This window comes from Candoia aspera, chromosome 3 (genome assembly GCF_035149785.1).
Source record: "Candoia aspera isolate rCanAsp1 chromosome 3, rCanAsp1.hap2, whole genome shotgun sequence".
Taxonomy (NCBI): domain Eukaryota; kingdom Metazoa; phylum Chordata; class Lepidosauria; order Squamata; family Boidae; genus Candoia; species Candoia aspera.
The window spans coordinates 114,284,245-114,304,520 of record NC_086155.1 but is presented as its reverse complement, the minus strand read 5'-3'; the positions used below and the strand labels follow the sequence as shown (position 1 = coordinate 114,304,520).

At 39.7% G+C, this 20,276-nt stretch overlaps 1 protein-coding gene across 1 annotated transcript in view; it reads right to left on the bottom strand.

Moving 5' to 3' along the window:
- Window positions 1–4,022, bottom strand: part of NRG2 (neuregulin 2) — a 163,475-nt gene extending 159,453 nt beyond the window's left edge. The window contains exons 1-2 of the mRNA XM_063299925.1: window positions 3,853–4,022; window positions 2,712–3,455 (exon numbers count right to left, since the gene is read on the bottom strand). Of these exons, the coding sequence (XP_063155995.1) occupies window positions 2,712–3,156 (445 nt within the window). The 5' untranslated portion in view covers window positions 3,157–3,455; window positions 3,853–4,022. The remainder of the gene's footprint in view (window positions 1–2,711; window positions 3,456–3,852) is intronic.
- Between the last annotated feature and the right edge of the window lie 16,254 nt (window positions 4,023–20,276).

Here is a 20,276-nt window from a genome sequence, read left to right as displayed (position 1 = left end):
TATGTATTATGTCAGAACCATGTGTTTTATCAAACAAAGCTAACATCGGTCACAAGCAAGACTACGATGAAAGCATAATATACTAGCTTAAAGGGGAAGTTAAATTCATTGTTATACACAAATACTGTATCAAAGTTTTCAGCTAATGGAAACATATCCTAGACAAACATGCATGCACAATAGTTTTTTTAATGGGTGTAAGGGTCAAGAGTGAATTAAAGAGCTGAATATCCCAAGGTTACCTCACCAGTCAACCGAGAGCTAGTTTAAACTGGGGCAACCACAGAGGAAAGCGCAGGAATTAATGCTCATGACTTAAAAGAAAGAAGTGCAAGTCCTATGCAACAAGAAGCTGGCAGAATTCCAAACAGCTGAAAAGAGTCACTTTAGGAACAGGTGACATTTCAGAGAGGAGCCTGTGCAGAAGGACCTCTGTGTCACAATCATGAGAGAGGGTGGGCTTCTTCATGATCTGCACAAATGTCCTGGCTCCTTAGGAGCAAGAATTGGATGATAAAAAGGATAGATTTTCAGGGGTGGATTAGGCACACGGGTGACCAATAGTAAAGAACTATTTCCATTTCTTCCCCTTACCCTCTAGAACCGTATGACTGGCAGCAGTGTTCTGTCCCCCTTCCTTTGACAACTTTCATCAGGGGTCTAGTGGCAATCAAACCACCAATGCTTTCCTGAGTTCGCTTAGGGCATGTTTGTGAAAAATAGACTGAAAGATAATCAGTTGAAAGCACCATTTTGCATTACCTCTTTCTGCTAGTAGCTTAGAGAATCTATGGTGTCTTCCAATTAGAAGGAAATAAAAACTAAACAAACAGTTCAATATCAAACATTCTGGGCTGTTACTAACCAATGCTTACTTTCAACTAAACATGCCTAGCTTCACAGCCTTAAAGCACATAAGTTGTTTTTGAAGTCTTCAGCCTTACTTCCAAATAAGAACATGTCAGAGAGGTTAAAGGAGTCCATTTTAATGAGCTTCTGTTTCACCTGCTTTGAAAATCATGTTTTAAGCAGAACAGAAACACCATTTATCCATCCTAGAGCTTTGTGCTTTCTGAAACCATTCACTGAAGCTAAGAGATAACTGCATTTTAAAACAATAAACATTGGAACTATTTTTTCAAGAAAACAGCATTCATGAAAAATAAAACAAAACAAGCTAATTGACAAAAAGGAGATCATGAAATCTGTAGAGGTCATTCATTTGAATATTTTCTTCTTAAAATCCACCCATAATTTATGGATTTTCTGCTTCTATAATATCACTTTCTATTACAGGCATAGTACATCAGAATTCATGAGGCAGAAAGGGATGTTTCTAAAGTCCATGGCATCAAAAGATCTCTCTTTTAATCATCTTGTTAACTGGAAGAAAAAAAAATCAAAAACAGGGAAAGAGATAATATGCTTGAAAATAATCAAGTGCCAGGGGCCATGTGTGTGAAAAATACAACATAAAGTACTTGCACATGATACTAGATTATCTAGTGCAAACCTGAAAAGCCAGATAATCCAATTTTAAGATGTCTTCTACAATCAACTATCTTACTGAGGCAAGTAAACACAAAACAAATTATAAAAAAACAGTATTAGATTTCTCAGGGTTTTCATTGTTGTCAAAAAGCAGCTGAAATTCTCCAAATGTGACCAAAGCAATGTCACTGATAAGCAACAATCTTTTCCCATTATGCCCTTTCCCAGATCGAAATCCGTCCTCCACACCAAAGCTGCTCTTAATGCCTCTGATCTTTTTCAGAACAAATAGGTGCTCTGGGGGCACGTGAGTCAACTGAACAAAACACACTCAAAAAAGCAATTAAAACTCCACTCTCTCCTAGGTGGTGCTCCAATCAAATCTAGAAAGTCTGGACACACTGAACAACTGTTTTCTGAGTCTGGATGTGCTGCAACTTTTTTGTCTTGGCCCTTAACTCCAACACTTTTTCAAACCTCACGAAAACTACTGATAAATGTGCAGCAACAGTGTAGCTTTGTCCCTTCATTCCCCACGCACCCACTCAGCAAACTTAGGAGACATTGCTATAGAATTATGATCTTGCTGTTCAATGGCCTGATCCAATATCAGTCATATCAACACCACAAGTAAATGTCAATGAAATCTAGAGTAAGTATTCAGAAATCTAGGATATAACCTTCAGAACAACATGTGAATATCTGAACAAGTTCACCAAGCATGCCTTGTCTGGTAACAGATAATATGTTTAGAAAAGATGCCATCACAGACTCTGATTGTGAACCTTGGCCATGGACCTTGATCCATTATTTCTCCCAAATAATAATTACTAGGGACAGAAAGGACACAGTAAGGAAGGGAAACTTAAGGCTTTCAGTGCTGTCATAGAGTTCAGCATGCTGAGAGACATGATTCCAATGAAAAACTCCCCCACAAGAAGAGCCGTGGTCTTATTTCCATATCCCTCCCCACAACCCTGACCCAATGGCAAGTAACAGAAGACAAAGAAGGAGAAAAAGACAGAACCAGAAGGAAGGGCGCCACCGAAAATCGCTCCCCTTCACAATGCAGCAATACAGTACGGAGAAACGCGAGCGGACCTCCAACATCAGAGACGCAAGGGTGCCCGGCCCCAGGAGCACAATGCGGCCAGGAGAACGGGGAGGGCTGGCGCGCCTTTCCTAACCGAGGCTGGCAGCCCGCCGGCGAGGGAACTCACCGCAGTCGGCGCACAGGATCCGGCCCACGTCCTTCTTGAGGTTCCTGCCGCTGGTGTCCAGCGGGGCGAAGGAGGTCTTGAAGACCAGCGGCTGCTCGGTGGGCTCCAGGAAGAAGATGTAGCGGTGGTTGCGCTTGACTTTGAAGCAGGGCGCCGGCATGGAGCCCACGCGGATGAGCTGCTCCCGCTGGAGCCCACCGCTGTTGAGGGGCCACAAGTCCAGGACCTTCACCAAAATACCGGACGTCGGCGCCTCGTCCCTGCTCCCGTTGCCGGTCGCCGGCGTAGGAGAAGAGGCCGGCGCCAGCGCCTGCACCTTGCCCTCCAGCACCACGGCTGCCGAGTACGCCTGGTCCTGCACCGAGCGCAGACTAGGAGAGTAGCAGGCGAGCGACACGCTGATCAGCAACATAGAAAAGCCGGGCGCCGTCAGAGCGCTCCTCATGCCGAGACAGCCGCAGCCCAAGAGCCTCTCGCCCCTGGCCCTCGTCCTCCTCGTGCTGCCGAAGCCGCCGGCCCAGGTTGGGAGATGCCGCAGGCCGGGCGTCCTGCTCCCCCTCCACCTCCTTTTGCTGCTGCCGTCGCCGCGGCCGCCGCCGGCGGAGCTCTTCTAGCGGCTTCTGCTGCCGCCGCTGCTGCACTGAGCCTCCCAGTCCTCGCCCTCCGTCAGGAACGGCACTGAGCAGCAGCACCAATCCTGCCGCATCCGGCCGGGCCATTTGCAGGACGCCGACGCGGCTCCAGCTGCAAAACCGGAAGCGGCGTAAGCTCGGGCCCAGCCGATGAGCTACGCAGGGGCTGCGGAACCTTCCCCCCTCCCTCCCGAGGAAGACTCCCGCTCCGAACACGTAAGAGAAGGGCAGCCGGAGGGGGGCGGCTTATCTCTGGCCCACTCCGGGGAGAATAGGGACGCGAGGCTCCTTCGTCCGCGCCCGCGTCCTACCGTCGGGATCAGGTCAAGGAGACCGGGAGCTGAACCCGATCCTGCCTCCTGCACCGCCGCGAACAACGCGCATCCCAGCCCGCCGAGCGAGGCTCTCTGCTGTAGAGGGCGCGGCCGAGGATGGCCTCGGTGGAGTCCCCGGGGATCCCCGGGGCCCCCAGCGAGTCTCCCGTGTGATTCCGCCCCAGTTCCACCTACCTCTAGTCCATGCTCTGGAGAATTCACCGGGCTGAAGGCGGAAGCCGCCTGCCGCGAGAAGGACGCGAGCCGCAAGTGCTGCAGCGAGGTGGGCGAGGCGGCTGAGCTCCAAGTCTCGGGGGGTCCCATTCAATTCATTAGAAGGAACCGCGCGAGAATTCGACCGCCGGCCCGGCTTGGGCATCAGGGAGCAGCGGAGTGTGGGTGGGGGAGGGCTTGGGCAAGGGTGCCGAGAGGAAGACGAAGCGCGCGCGCGCGCACCCCCCTACCCACACCCCACACCGGCAAGCCGAACTGCATTCCGGGGTCGCCCCTCCCGGAGGACTCGGCTGCCCATCTGCTCGGAAAGCGCTGGAGTCCCCAGGAATTTGAGGGGGGCTTCCCTGTCCCTCAGGCTGATGGCCCTGCAGTAGCAAGCGCCTGGCGTCCCTTGCCGACGCTGCGCCCTGAACCGGCCGGGGGGATTTGTTTTCTCGGCCAAATTCACAGAGAGGGGAGGGCTTTTGGAGGAGGGATCCCCCTCATTTGCATAAGTTGCTGCCCTGCGGAATGCCTTCCTTCCACTCCTGGCTGACTGACCGACCTCCGGGGAGAGAATCAGAAGGCCGCTTTGAAAGGGGACTCAGCCCAAGGACCCGAATTACGGAGGACCCTTGCATATATTATCGCCTGAGAGATCCTGATCTCTAGAAAATCCTCTATATTTTCTATCAGTCAAACCTTGCAATTAAACAATAGGAAACTGTGGAGGAGGTCATCCAAGTCGTGCATGACAATGCATGTGGTTTACATTGGTCTGGTACAGTTGTATGAAGTGGGATCTTGATAGTAAAAGAAATCTACATCTATGCTTGCTGAATGAAAATTGATTTAGTAGTTGAGAGAAAGAAGAGTACTCAGATTCTGTAAGTATGCCGCACAGTTGTTAAGCATTTCAGTCTGATCACAAGGTTGCCCATTGTATTCATCCTGAAAAAATCTTGAATATCTCAAGGAGTCCAATAAAAATATTTTCTTAATCACATTATAATGTACTTATAAACTTTTCAACAAAAGGTACATTAATAATGTCATTTGACTGTAAGTACTTTTAGTGCAAAATGTCTTCAACTGTTTGAACTTTATAATCTTTTTAAGATGGATCACAGGTTAGAAATCCAATTTCTGATCCAAGAAAGAAAAAAATTGGCTTACATGCATGGACATAGTCAGGCTCAGGTTCATTCTGTAGGGAATAAGCCTCTGAAAGTAAAATCTTGCATGGATACACAGTGGTTGTCAACCACAGAAATGCTAATACAAAGAAATGGAGGAATGTTTGGCACACCACAAATGGCTTCCTCTTTCAGAAAATTTATTTCTGGAAAACTCACAGAATGGCTGTATCACTGTGGTGGTCTGGAAGAAAAATTGAATAGTTTTCTAGGATTTTCTAGAATATTCCATTCCTATAACAGTATATTTTATTCATGCCTACACTGTGTATTAAACTTTTTTCACACTTCCTTAGAAACCCAACCCAATTTGGTGGTATTGTTGACAGCATCTGAATTAAAATAAGTGAGGGAAGAAATAAAAACAATACTTTTTTTTTACTACAGTGAAGGAGATGGTGATGCTTTACAAAAGCAATATGCAGAACTGCAAAAGAGACATGATGTCATTGAAGGCTTTTAATTAACCCAACATCTGCTGTGTGACAGCCTTAGCAAGCCTGACTGGTTTTTCAGATAACTTTCTCCTTCAGAGGATGGAGGAAGGCATAAGAATATCAGCTATTCTTCACTGTATACTAACCAGTAGGGAAAGCTTAGGGTCTTTCTGCTTTGCTGAGTTAAAGTGCTGACCACTCATTCTTGAGTCAGCAGAAAATTATAGCGAGATTTGCTGTCACCATTGCCAACGCATATCCTGCGCCTCTTGCTCATCTTTCAAGTTACAGCAGTTGTGAACAGTCTCAACATAAAAACCTGCCAGCAACTGCATTTTGGAGCAGCTGCAGCTTCTGAGGCTTTTTTAGGGGCAGTGACATGTAAAGCATATCAGAATCTGCTTAAGCACAAGGTGATAAGGATGTCCCTTTCCAGTCCCTTAAGATCCACTGTTGTGCAAAGGCTCCCCGGCCACGGCCTGGATCCACTGCTCAAGCAGGAGCCAGGAGTCAGTCAATCAATCAATTCATCAAATCTTTATTACGGTCATGGACCAATACAATAGTGTTGTTCTGTAAGACAAACATACTCATGCTTGAGATATTAATGGCAAATAATAAAAATATATATTAAAGTCAGTTGAAATACAGTATCTCTATATGCAAGGTCTAGGATGTAGCCTATTTTAACTATTTGAAAATATAAAATTTTTCAAGAGTATATTAGATATAAAATATAAAACATAAAAAACTATGACTATGTTGCATATGTAACTAAAATTATAAAAAGTTTACTATTGTATGCAAGACAATTACGAAGGTTGGCCTCTCTTAATGTGTCGGATCTTCATTGCTGCAGCGCAGAACCCAGCTACCTGCGCCGTAACTGTAGTTTTGTCTATAAGCAGCAATTGTATATACTCAGGATCTGTGTGTCCAGGATGTTTACTAATCAGTGGTGTAATAGATTTAATGCGGATGTCTTTGTAGAAGGCACAGTGCAGAAGGACGTGGTCTGTGGTTTCGACCTCCCCTGAGTCACATAGACAAAGCCTTGCAAACAATGGATTTTTTATATATTTGCCCTCCCATACTGCAGAGGGGAGGGCATGGCAGCGGGCTAAGGAGAAGGCTCTCCGATGGGTGGGAATTTCGAGTTGCTCGAGGTAGCTAGCAGCAGAAACAGTGTATTTTTTATGCTCAGGAGACAGGAAAAGTGGGGCCTTCCCTATGTCTGTTTGCCTCTCTATATCCTTTATCCTTTGTTTTAACTCTAACTTTGCTTGGTTAAAGTCCATCTCTAGAAGAGTGGCTGGAGCATATCCTAGCTTTAAAATATTTGAATTAATGGCCTTCATCCATGATGATTGAAAGTTACCTTGAAAAATAAGAGGTACTAGGCCCTCAGGATATAGTTTAAACTTTAGCCAGAGGATTAGAGAGGCTAGACACACTTTAGACACAACCCTAACCATGCCAGTTTCAAGTCATACGTGAGCGTTTGACACGCAACTGGGCATCTGAAGTAATGCTCTAATAAATTTATTTGTACTTTTTCCAGTGGTGTAAAACATGAGGGGGAAAGTCCTACTGAAGTCCCATAAAGAAGTTGGGCTAATGACTTGGCCCGAATAATTCTTCCCCTATAAAATATTGCTGGCTTTTCTATTAAATTACTTAATTGGAAGAACACATGTTTTATATCAGATGATAGGGCCTGATATGATTGAAGACTGGATTATTGAAGGAAAATCTATCTCAGCTGAATACACTTTGTTGAAGGTTACAGGTTTCAAACAGTACAGTGTCAGTTTTTTCTTGTTAACTGTATAGTATTTTACTTGTAAACATTAGCGGTATGTGAAGAATGATGTATACATTCAGAACTGAAAGACCCTTTTCATTGTTGTATAAAATTCTTTATACATGTAGGGTCTCTTGAAATTCTTTAAAAAGCATGGGAAGAAGACTTGGGATGTGAACTTGATGAGTCAGTTTGGGACTTGATGAGTCAGCTTGGAAGTTTTTGCAGCATAAAATTCCCATGAAATCTATCTTGGTGAGTCACCTAGAATTGATTATACAATAATTTACAGATGGTATACTGTCCTTTAAAATAACATTATATTTATCAAAAACTTTTTAGGCTGTTTTGGAGGGGTTGTAATCAATCTAAGATACACTATTATTTCTGATGCAGTGTCTGTTTAGTTATTCATTTTGGCTGAATTTGTAAGGAAACTATAAAAATTACCCCACAATTCTTGATAATTACAGTTTTATTTCTCAAACACTGCAAACCAGAGGAATTAATTCAGTTCCCACATCCCATCAGTTAGTAGGTACACGCAGTCTGTTGCCACATACTCAGGATAATCTTCTCTTTCTCTCTTTTTGATATCACTTTCTGTAGAACTCCTGCTATTTTGGCTTGATTACCCTGTTCTTTTCACATCAAAGCTTCATGCAGTGCTAAATCCAATTTTAGAATGTGTCATGTCCACAACAGTCAATATTACCTCCTAAAACAGATCATTGAACGATCAGAGAAACAGTCACTAGTTCCAACATCCATTGTACTTTACCTGAGAAATTTTTAAAACTTGTTTTTCTTTTATAATTAAAATCAGCTTATTCAATAAAAAGCTTTCATGAAGTGTTTTGGAGAACCCAGATTCATGCTTGCTATTTCATGACATTTTGATTTGTCCTTAGAAATATACTGTCCAACAAATTTTAGAACTTTTCTTAGGGACAAATGTGGTCATGTTTGTTTTTTCTATGGTAAAGTAATATAAATGTTCAGAGATAAGAACAAACATTTTTCAGCTCAGTTATCACATTAGTATTTGTTAGTGTTAGATTATCACTTCCAACTACCACTAGAGGGTACCGTATACAGTTTGTTTTATTTCTAAATGTATTGCCAATTTTCAGAAAATAAGGGTGCATTCTGTTCTGCCTCAGGCATAATGGATTAGTTACTTTTTAAATACTTGCCCCTACCAATGCTTATTTTAGAATCTACACATCTTTAGCATCTACCTATCTTTACATTTGAAATGGGAACAGAATGAAATGACTTTTAATGAGAACCCAGTGCAGAAAATCCTCTAGCTGATAAGCTGTAGATGAGAAAGCTATATGAGCTTTCTTATAACTATGGAATAGTAGCTACATTTCAGTCATAACAGATATGCTGGTGGAACAAGAAACAGTGAGCAGGATGAAGTAGCACAGAAATGTGAGCAATTAGTATATCACAATTATACAGCATTCTTTATTCCTTCTGAACACAGCCACGTTGTTAACAATATTGTAACTTTCTGCCAGTTCCAAATGGTCCAACTTCACATCAGACTTGGCAGTAACCCCTCATTCAGAATGGGCTTACTCAGCAGAAGAATCGCAGGGCCAGCTTGGCTAGATTAGAGTCTTTACTGCAGAAAAGAAAAAAACCAGAATCCAACAGATGACATGCTGCCTGGAGTGCAAAGAAGTCAAAACGTTCATATAGGTTCCAAGTTTAAACTTTAGGCTTTTCCCTCCTGCCTTTCTGAGTTAACCGATACTTGGCAGTTCACTTAGTGGCCACAGGCAACCCAGCTGTATTTAACTCATAGTTCTTTCTAGCTTGGAAACTGCTGGTTGCCACCTTGACAAATCCAGCCTGTGTGTGTGTGTGTGTACACTTCAAGAACAATTCAGAAATGTTTTAGACATCATGCAAGCACATCTGCAGCACCTCTCTGTTATGCATTAATATAACCCAACTTATTTCAGACCACCACATGATCCTGAAAAAAGAGGCAACTGACCTAAGGAATCCACTCATTAAAGGTAATAGTATTAACTTTAAAAACAGTGGTACCTTTTTTCAGACTGCCCTTTTTAAATTCATAGGGAAGATCTGTAAAACAGAAACTATGGTGGGGAATAGTAGTACATTTTAATTTATTTTTTTAATTTATTCATTTTCAATCTGCTTTTCAATTATTAAAATAAATCCCACAGTCAGTGTGAAGAGATACAGCTGAAGCTCACACTGAAAGCTTAAGATTCTTGGCACCAACTACAACTAAGCAGATTTATAATTACAGTTTAAAATGGGTCCCAGCAGATGAGAAGCAATGATAGCTTGGAATAGTCATTAGTGCAATCTTATCATTGTCTCTGCATCTGATAGAACCCAGTTGCATGTCTATAGATTATTCCTACATTCTAAACAAGAACACCAGAAAAATGTCTAAATGATCTTAAACGTTCATCACTACAAATAAGCATTCAGAATTAACTATAGAGAGCTAGGGAGAGGGTCTTGAAGCAATATTCAGAAACTGTTATGTAAACAAAGAGGACAGAAGCATTCCTTAAGTTCCAGGAAGGCAAATGGTATTAAGAACAGACTCAGGATGATTCCTCACTAACTTACTGAGGTACAAGAGGGAGTGGAAGAGAAGCATAATCAGACTTGCAAGGTTCTGTTATTATAGCCTATCACAAAGTATAGTTCTGACCATACTGTGGAATGTGTTTCTTGATCTGGTCTAACTCAAAGAGCTGGCATTGACACTCAGGCTGATGGGATATCTAGCATTAAGGAACAGCATCACAAGGCCAAGGTCAAGTTCACAAAATAATTAAAGACCACCCACTTTTTCTACCTCAACCAGAAAAGATAACAGGCGCAACATAAAACATCTGATTGCCTTCTTTTCAAGGGCAGATATGTTTTATACTGTTTATGACATCAGACATATTTAAAACCTAATATGCTATTCCACTAGATGCCATCAGACATGCGTAAGGGAGCAAAGTTCAGCCACCACTGACTTAGTGATTGTTCTAATCAGCATTTTGAGATCTTTCATGGGATTAGTTTACATTCAGTTTTCTATAGGCATGACCTTACTAGGATCACACAAAGTTATTTATTATTTGTCCAGTGAAGATATGTCACCTATATCCTCTGGATTAAACTAAGCAGCATGAATATTTTGTAGATCAGTTCCTGGACTTTCATCAATATATACAATAAGTTAAAGGGTTTTTTTCCTTCAAAAATGGATATTTAACAGTTGTGTACTTGTCTTCATTTACAATCAGAGTTGGAAGGTTTCAACTTTCATGATAGGTTTCAACCAAGAAATCTATTCATGGACTTCTAATATTTTTAATGAGGATTTTATATTTTTTAGTGAGGATTCTAGAAAAATACATTTCAGTCCATGGCTGGAAAATCCATTAATGAACTTCAAGTGCTTTTTAAACTGCTTCCTCTGAAACAGAGAAGTGAATGGTTGTTCACCCTCCTGCTTCGTTGAAGACTCTGCCATATTTCTTTTCTTCCCTGTCAAATTATCTCTTGTCCACATTTCATTCCCCCTTCATCTCCATCTTTCTATTTCTTCCCATTGCAGCCATTTATTTCTTCATCCCAACTCCATCTTATTTCCTCTTAACCTTTTTTTGCTGTTTCTGTTGGAAGGAGAGATGGTGATGGTATAAATATGTGTACATTTGCATGTATGAGGGGGAGTAGTTTGTTTATTTACAAAATGTTTATACTGCCCCAATCTATCAATTCTAGGCAGGTAGCAGTGAAAAATAAATAAATAAACAATTCATAAATAGAAACTCAACCCCCTAAAAGCAGCATAAGATAACTAAAAAGTGGTTCGCCATTCATCACCAATTCACATTAAATGCCTACTAAAAGGAGAACCTTCAGAGTTTTCCCAAATGGCAACAGCAAAGGGGGCAGCCTTCTTCTGGGGGCAACATGTTCCTCAGGATTAGAGCAATCATGGAGAAGGTGTTTCTCTTAGAGACAGGTTCTTGGGCTCCCTCAGATCTTACAGGACAGGGAGAATCATTTTGGGAAAGGTGGTCCCTTATGTAACCAGAGCTACACCCTAAAGAGCTTTAGAGGTGATAACTAGCACTTTAAATTGACCCCTGAAGTTTACTGCCATCCAGTGCATGACTGAAAAACAAAATTTCCTGTAACAGCAGATTCCACCCACTAACACTCTGGTCATTGCATTCTCCATCAGTTCTAGATTCCAAAGGCAGCCCCATGTACAGTGTGGTGAAGAAGCCAAGATGTGTGGTGATAAGAGCATGTGTTACTGTCACCAAAGCTTCCTGGTCCAGGTAGGACTATAATTGGTGTACTGGCTTTAGGTAGACAGAAACTCCCCTGGTCACATTGTCTGCCTGCTGCTCCAGCTGAAGCTGTGAATCCAGTACAACTCCAAAGTCACAGATGCTGTTTTTCAGGGGGAGCATGATCCCATCAAGAGCCAACTTTGGTATTTATGTTTCTGGAATGCCTAGATGTTTGCAGATAAATTGTACTGCCATGTTGCTAGGATTTAATTTGAGCTTGTTTCTCCCCAGCCAGTTCCTCATAGCTTCCAGATATGTAAGCTCAAGACTTCCATAGCATCTCCACCTCAGCCTGGAATGGTGATGTAAAGTTGAGTATAATATAACTTTTTGAGTTTCTCTGTTTCAAAAATCATCATCATCATCATCATCATCATCATCATCATCATCATCATCATCGAAAAATAATTGCCCATCTACTTGCCTCAGGTACCTGCTTGTGTGCCAGGTACCAAAAAACGATGTCCTTTAAAAACAACAATTGAAAGAAAAATAAATTACTCTGGGCTGCCCTCTAGTGTCCACTTGATCTCATTTCTACTGCCATGTAGCAAGTGGCTGAGCCCATAGGATGGAAAGCTGGTAGTCCCAAACTTCCTCTCCCAAAAGACCTCTGGGTCCTCTTTCTTTGAAGCAGCAGCTTGGTAGTTCCAAGGAATGACTTACCTAGTATTCACCCTCCAATCCTGATGCTTGAGAGAGATACAGCTCTCACATCATGCGCACCCTGTGCTGCCTAGCGTTGGCTATTAAAGGGGTAGGTATGAAAAACATAATACATAAATGACAGTAACCAACAACAGCATGAAAAACAAAAAGAAGTAATTTCTATAAAGTGTGGAGCTAGAGGAATTAGCCATTCTTCTCTTAAACCAATCTCACAAGACAGATTAAGCAAGTTGCCAGCAAACCTAATTAGAAATTTCCTAGAAAGATCATGCTTGGCATGGTTTGTCTTCCAGAAAATGTTTGGAAAAAATTACTTCTTTTCAAACTTCATGCCTTTTCAAGATCTGCAATTTCTTTGGAAAGCATTGTCCACAACTTCTTGAATGGGTAACAGTAGACACTAACAACAGTATTGTTTTTATTCACTCCATCATTTATTTTAAACTAATTTCTCCACAATGATGGTACTATAACATTTAATCAGTCAATAAATACAGTATCACTAAGTTCATTCATTTGGATTTCAGATCAGGTCGAGATACATTTATTATATTTTATCTTGCCTTATCCCCCTCCTATTCCTTTTACTGCTATTCTAATTATGCGATTTATGATTAATTATATCATTACTTTGTATTTTTCCAGTGTCTTGCAACTGTCCTCTTTATTGTAGTTAATAAATTAAGTCTACTAATTGTATGTATTCTGCTGTAACCAGTAAGTATGTCATGGAATACTATTTTTTTTCTTGATGGTCTTGTAAAATATTGATCTTGTTTGAAATAAAATGGTGAAACCATTTTTTTCCCAGCTGATTAAATTAACCAAGATAGAGGACATTATCAGTTTAGAGATTTGACTACTGATGGAAAATTTATCTCTGCTGCATATAGCTTGCAGAAGAATTAGACAAATGCAATATTTCTATTTCAGCATGTGAGATCTTACCAAACAAGAACACTAAAAATATTTGAAGATTGGTGTATATTGACATCATTTAAAATCAAAGGAATCTCTTCAATACAGTGCTATACAAAACTGTTATCAAATATACAACAGGCTCTCTTGAAAGTGTTTACAAATTATAGGGAGACTTGGGGTTAGAAATTGATGAATCAATTTGGAATTGTTCTGGAGGAGTTCTCTAAGGAAACCAACTAAGAATTGGTTATTCATGGAGAGTGACTGATGACACTTGAAGAGATCTGTACTTTGGCTGCATCAGGACCTTGGAGAGTTCACTGCATAACATTTACGGCGGTAGCGCACAATTTCCATCCGCTTGAGAGCTTATACAGTAGCAGATTTTTTTTGTGTGGCATGTAAAGGGTTGTACTCCAAAAGGGGTGAGCCCAGAATCTACAGGGGTCTCTGGACTTGGGGTCTTAAGAAGTGAATCAAGACATAAGCACCCATTTTGCCCTTTAATCACCCCCCAAACTCCAACAAATTAAAAAGGCAGCGAACCTGCTCTTGGGGTTAGGGTGGAGAGCTGCTTGGCTGGGCCATTTATACACCTGCTTTACAGCTATGCTACCTTTTAGGAACAGAGCTGTTATTCCAGTGCTTCTCTAACAGAGGTGTTAAAGATGCTGGCAGATGCCAGTGATACCTTTTTTGCAATCCTTCTTTTGGCTAATTTTGGAATTAATTATCTTTCCAAAATTGTAGACACCATGTGACTGGAAAACTGCAGAGTCTATAGAAGAATCATCCTTAGGGCTCTCGGATAATGCAGTGTCTACATCTTAACTCTGAGAAGCAGTAAAAGTGGATGCTGAGGGCTTCCCCTGAAATGGGAAGATCTAGAGTACCCTGAATCTTCTCTTGACCTTAGGGACATGACAAGTAATCTAGTGTATGACATTCAGATCTATTTCAATAGGTCATCTAAAACTGACCACAAAAATAATTCATAGAAGATAGTATATTCCTTAAAAGTACAATATATTACTCAAAGTCCCTCTAGATTGTGTTGGAGGCTTACAATAAAATATACTTTACTGTTTATACTGGCAATCTACACTTAAATCTCATTTTCACTGAAGGTTTTGAGAAAGTTGAAAAACTTACACTGCAGCCTTTGGTAATTACTTCTTGTGTAGCTTTAATGACCTCATTTACAAAGACTAAAAGAAAATGGTGCACTATAAGAATTCAATTTTTGTTACTAGTTTCCAGACTTACCAAAGCAAAGGATTAGACAATATCTCTGTTCTTTGTATCACTGGTATGTCAAAGCACAGAAAATTTCATTGACTAAAAAAAATTAACACAAATGACTTGAGGAATTATTTAATTGTTCACTCTCCATTTTTAATTTATATTAACAGAATAATTCCTTTATATTATATGAATGTCTCTGGGTAGAAATACTGATGCTTATCTCTCCATAAGACAGACTTCTTAACATTACAAATGCACTTACATAAATGCCTAAACTATAGGTATATTCAGGCATATCTGTCATACTATTCTCTTTCAGATTTATCCAACCATGGCTTCCATGGCTTCATCTCAACCCATTCGCTCTTCCTTCATATATTTGTTTTGTGATTCAATCTTAATTCTCTTTATAGTATCAAACCACCACTATGTACTTTTTTTCTACTGGTCAGTCACTTTTGTACTGAATAGACTTTCATTTAGCAAACACTCATCCAACCCATCTCTTGTTTTACTTTTCTAAAGTGCCCTATTCCCACCTCACTCAATTAATTTCTTTGTTACCCCTGGCATACCCAACTTTTATTTCCATATAACAAAATGGGCATAAAAATGCTCTTACATGCTGCTGTTTTTGCTTCTTCCAACATTCATTTCTTGCAACACCACATATTACCTAGTACCTTTCTAAAAGTATTGGCATGTCTTTAAATTTCTCAGTTTTTCCTTATTTAGTAAACATAGGTCTACCAAAGTACACAAATTCATCTACTTGTAAGGGTATTTTTGTTATGTACAGTAGATGATGCTGTGCTGTTGGCTAGTATGGATGATGCTAGTTTTTTGCCAGTTATATATAACTTGTTATTGTTCACTTAAGATTCCCTGTTATAACCATCTTTTCTTCAGTGTATTAATTTCCAGATCTATAGTCTATATTGCATTATAAACTTTATCTAACATTTATTGTTAATCATTCACATACTCAGCCAACAGAACAGCATCACCTACACAACAAAAATACCCATATGTTGACGTCCATAACCCACACACCTCTAAAGTCACCACAGGCGTTCATTATACATCTATCCATAAGCATATTCAGTAACCATGGGGACATCATACAACCTTGTCTTCCTGCTTAATGTTGAATCATTCACTAAATATTTGATGAATTTTCAACATACATTATTGGCATCATTTTTATTATTTTTCATACAATTGCAAAAAAGTAAAAGAAAACATGAATGCAAATAAAACAAAACAAAGATGTAAGAAACAAAGCAAACAAACATGACGTAAATATAATAAAACAAATAATTACAGGTATGTGAAAAGTAATAAGATTCAGCTTCTATAGCAAATGAAATCTGATTGTCCAGTTTTTATTTATGCTGATAAAAAGCCAGCTCAAAGTGTAAGAGTTGACAGATTTCATCAGCCAACCTTTGTTATCTGGTGCACAAGTGTCTTTCCTTTTTAGCATCAGTCCAAGCATAGTAAATCTAAGGCTTCTTTATTGACAGGTAAGTTTCAAATAGTTTAGTAAAATATCAACATCTTTAAATCTGAACTTCCTTCTGAGAGCATGGTTCACCATAGTAGGAAGATTTAACCAACACAAAGCAATCAGAGGGCATGGCCAAAGCATGTGTACTAACATAACTTCAAATGTATTGCTTCTCCAACATAGGAAGGCAGGTAATCAACCCTTTCTGAACATCCATTAAAGGATCCAGGAAACTTGAAAAGATGTTTTGATGAATTAATCTCATCTTAAGATAATATGTATTTAACATTTTTTTTAAAACCTGAGACCATTAATTTTGTAAAATTGGGGACTCCAATTCTCTATTCCTCTAAATTGTTTGTTTTAGTAGGCAATTCCAAATTTCTTGTAAAATGACTATTTTAGTAAAGTTTCTAAATTGTCAGTAAACTGAGTGGTTGGTTTAGCCTCTTCAAAAAAACTTACCTAGTATATTCAGAACTGTAGGGGTTTCAGAGGCTGCCAAAGTCCAAATGAAGAACACAGATGAACATATCAGAATGTATTGCCATTCAGCTGTTTTTGGCAAATTCTATTCTTTCTGTTACGTCTCAAAAGTTTTAAAAGTATAATTAATAGTTGATCAAAGGTTTGGGAGATGGTTAAGGTCCAAACTTCCATAATTCACACTTTTATTTTATCATATGCTTTCTCCAAGTCAACAAATGTACGATAATCTTTCTTTCTCAGATTTATAAATTTCCCAGTGACCTGTTGAAGAACAAAAATTTGGTCCACACACTTCCTGCTATGTATAAAGCCACACTGCCCTTCCCAATTTTTTTTCATTGTCATCATTTATACCTCTTTTATCAAAATTCTGCTGAACACTCAAACCTAAGGCAGAGCGAATGGCTCTATTTTTTCTTGTGCTTGATTCAAAATCCACCATGAACCTCTGCAGTGTACCAGAGCTGCGTGTGTACCAAAGTCCTAGCTTTTATACAACATCTTAATGGGGAGGAAAGAGAGGAGGCAGGGAGGAGGAGTACAGGATCCAGTAATGAACCTATCCTCAAATCAGCATGTCTCTTAATCAAACTGTCCTCCAATCCCAGTAATTTTGGGATGTGGGAGAAGGAGAAAACTGGATAAAAATTCATAGTTCAGTCATTTGCTTCACCGAAAGAAGCTATGGGCATTTTTTCAAAAACAGGCTTGAAAGCTCAAAAGCCACTACTATGATTTCTATATGTATTTAGCATATACTTCCTCAAAGTTGTCTAAATTTTCTATAAATATTTAACTTGTTCAGTTATGCAGCAAAAATACATAGCCATTTATTTGTTTCTTCTCATATTAGACAATGCAGGCAATCTGGATGAGTCAAAGCAGGTTACCCAAGGACTGGCATAAAGCAGCCTGAGCTATTTTCAGAGCTGAGGATCTCACCATGAATTGGGTTATGTGTCCCTTGCACAGCCTTAGTTGCTAACCATTCTGTATGGTTTCTTCTCAATATTTTTCAACTGGTTTTGGATCTTTGGTTAGGTCTGTTTTCATCATCAGTGGAATGAAACATTGTATGAACAAATAAATGTAGTCCCGATAAGGGAACAGGGCTGAAAACTCAAGAAGCTAGCCCAGTTGAGGGAAGGGTATGTGGCATGCTGGCCATATAGGTAACTGGCATGACTAGATCTATCTGGGATGTAGCCTGCCATTCCAGGAGTTGCACACCATGTGACTGGGATGCAGTATCAGCCCACAAACAGGCTAGCCAGTCAACAGATCCATGCTTCATGCTTTCCCCAAGCCTGTGTGAGCTCTAAGCAATGCTCATGGCCAATTTTATTCCATAATCCAACTTTATTCCAAATTTAACATGGGTGTCCTGTGACTTATTACAACTCTTTCATTTTCTCCTGATTGTTCCTGCTGCATTACTTGTTTCAGACCCAATATAAATTTCTTTGACCACTTTAGCTTTAGACTGTTGTGGCTATTTTAATTAACATTATCCTGAAATTACATTCCCAGTCATTTTGCCTTTGGTTCATTAAAAGCATGTCTAGATTATCTGTCTACAATATTCAATCAACATAGTCAAACATGTGAGATACTGATTCATCAGGAACTTACATCACTGGTATATAAGATATTTTTTAGTTAATACTGCTAAGGTTTCATTTCCTTAATTTTCTGGAACCTTCTCATTTATTATAAAATCTCAATACATACTCATACCAGAATGAGGGTAAAACTGCATTATTCCCCTACATACAATGAAACTGCAAGCCAAGCAAAGCCTAAACTATAGTTAGCATCCCTCAAAATTGTGAGAGTTCTGACAAACTCAAAAGCCCACTGACATACTAGCAGGGCAAAAGTGAATAACCAAAAGCATTCTGATGCATTCTTCGTTTTCATGGGGAAAAGTTCCTGAAGCTGCTCACCCTGGGAAAGTCTAAATGGTTCCCCAAATTGAAACTAGGATGGAGAACTAAGCAATGTGTTCTTTGGATCTAAAGCTTTGTACCTACTTTCTGCTAATCACACACCTCCTTTCAAGGCTGAGGTTTGGATATGCCATGTCTGGAGGAAGCTAACAAGCAGAGATCAAAAATATAATTAGCTTTTAAACATCCACATATTTTGTGTGCACCCCATTCAATTCCACTGGAAAGCCATCAGGACTATTTTTTTAAAAAAATCTTCATTAGTTCTTCAGCCACAGGTACATTAAAAGCACTGCTGTCATCCTGAGATCAGCTATGGAAATATAATCTTGTTGTTTAAACAGATTATTACATACTTTAAAAGCTTTTCTGATTCAAGCAATTCATGAATGATCACAGATTCATTTTTTGATTGTATCAATTTGTTTGATATCCGGGGTATTGCTGGCGAGGGTAACCACATCTTTTGTTCCTTAGCTACATTGTATGCAGATAATTTATCAACCTGACCACTTTTCTCAAAAGAATGCAATGTAACGCTTTGCTTGCTTCAATAATATTATGTTTATTTGAGTTTTGCTAGTTTCAAATTCTTTTTGTTGCTGTTTTTGAAGTTCTATTGCTTTTTTATGTTGCAACTTTTTATCTGTTATATTTATAATTATTTGATTTTTATTTAAATGGTTTTTTAACATCTCACGATTTGTTTGAGCATCTAAAGGACTATTGGTTTTGTTACTCTTTATATAGTGAAAAAAAAATCTTACTTTGACATTGTTGCTAAGATATGCCATGATTTCAGCCCCCATGAACATAATTCCAATTCAGTAAAAAGAAGCATAATTCCAGCCATTTTAAACATTCATTTTGGGACCTGTCACACAATGCAACAGAATTGGATATTTTAAGATATAGGAAGATTATCACCTAATCTCAGGCTTCTATTTTACAATGCAATTCATGGTCCTTATTATCTATTCTAGAAAGGATGGAAAAGGGATGAATCTAAGAAAGTAAGTCCCATTTGATACTCTTGAATTATATATACTGTTTTCAGACAGAATACTGTATGTATGTTCCATGTACTTTTTGCAAGAACTCATATCTTTGTTAATTCGAATGAATCTAGCTCAAGTTAAATTTAAACCTGTTCTTTCTCTGTCTCTTAACTAAAGATTCACCTACACAAATGCAAGTTACTCTTTCTGTCCCAGCAGACCAGCCTGACCAAGGTAATCACGATGCCACAGAGTAGCTGCAAATCCAAAACACACCCTCTCATTAAACTTACTGTGGCATTTGCACTGCAAATTATGTTTGCTTTGTTGTTGTTGATATGGGATCCCAGTGACTAAACTGAGGTTTCTCAAGCTATGGCATGTGTAGTTATAGAAGTACAAGATATCATGGGGCTTTCTTCTTCTGCTTTCTAAAACAATCCATTTAAGTCCCAAGAGACAGTTAAAATAAGGGGTATATAGACAGCTAGTTTCTGTAGTGAGAGAACTATATCCACTTGTACTTAATTTCATGTTCCAACCTATGTTATGCTGTGATCTCTAGCTTTATTATTTTTCCATTAACCTGAATGTATCCATTTGGGAAGATAATAGTTCCCTAACCAGGGAACCCGGAGGGCTGGGGTTGGGGAGAAATGGAAATAGGAACTCTGGGGGATTTAGGGCAGGTTGTTCCATACAGGTGGTGAATGGGACGCGGGTGTCATGGCAGGAGTCAGAGGGCGGGCCATCGTCGGGGAAGACGCCCCCTGTGTTTAGTACCGGTGACATGTTCTTGCCCTCTGTACTCAAACCCAGGC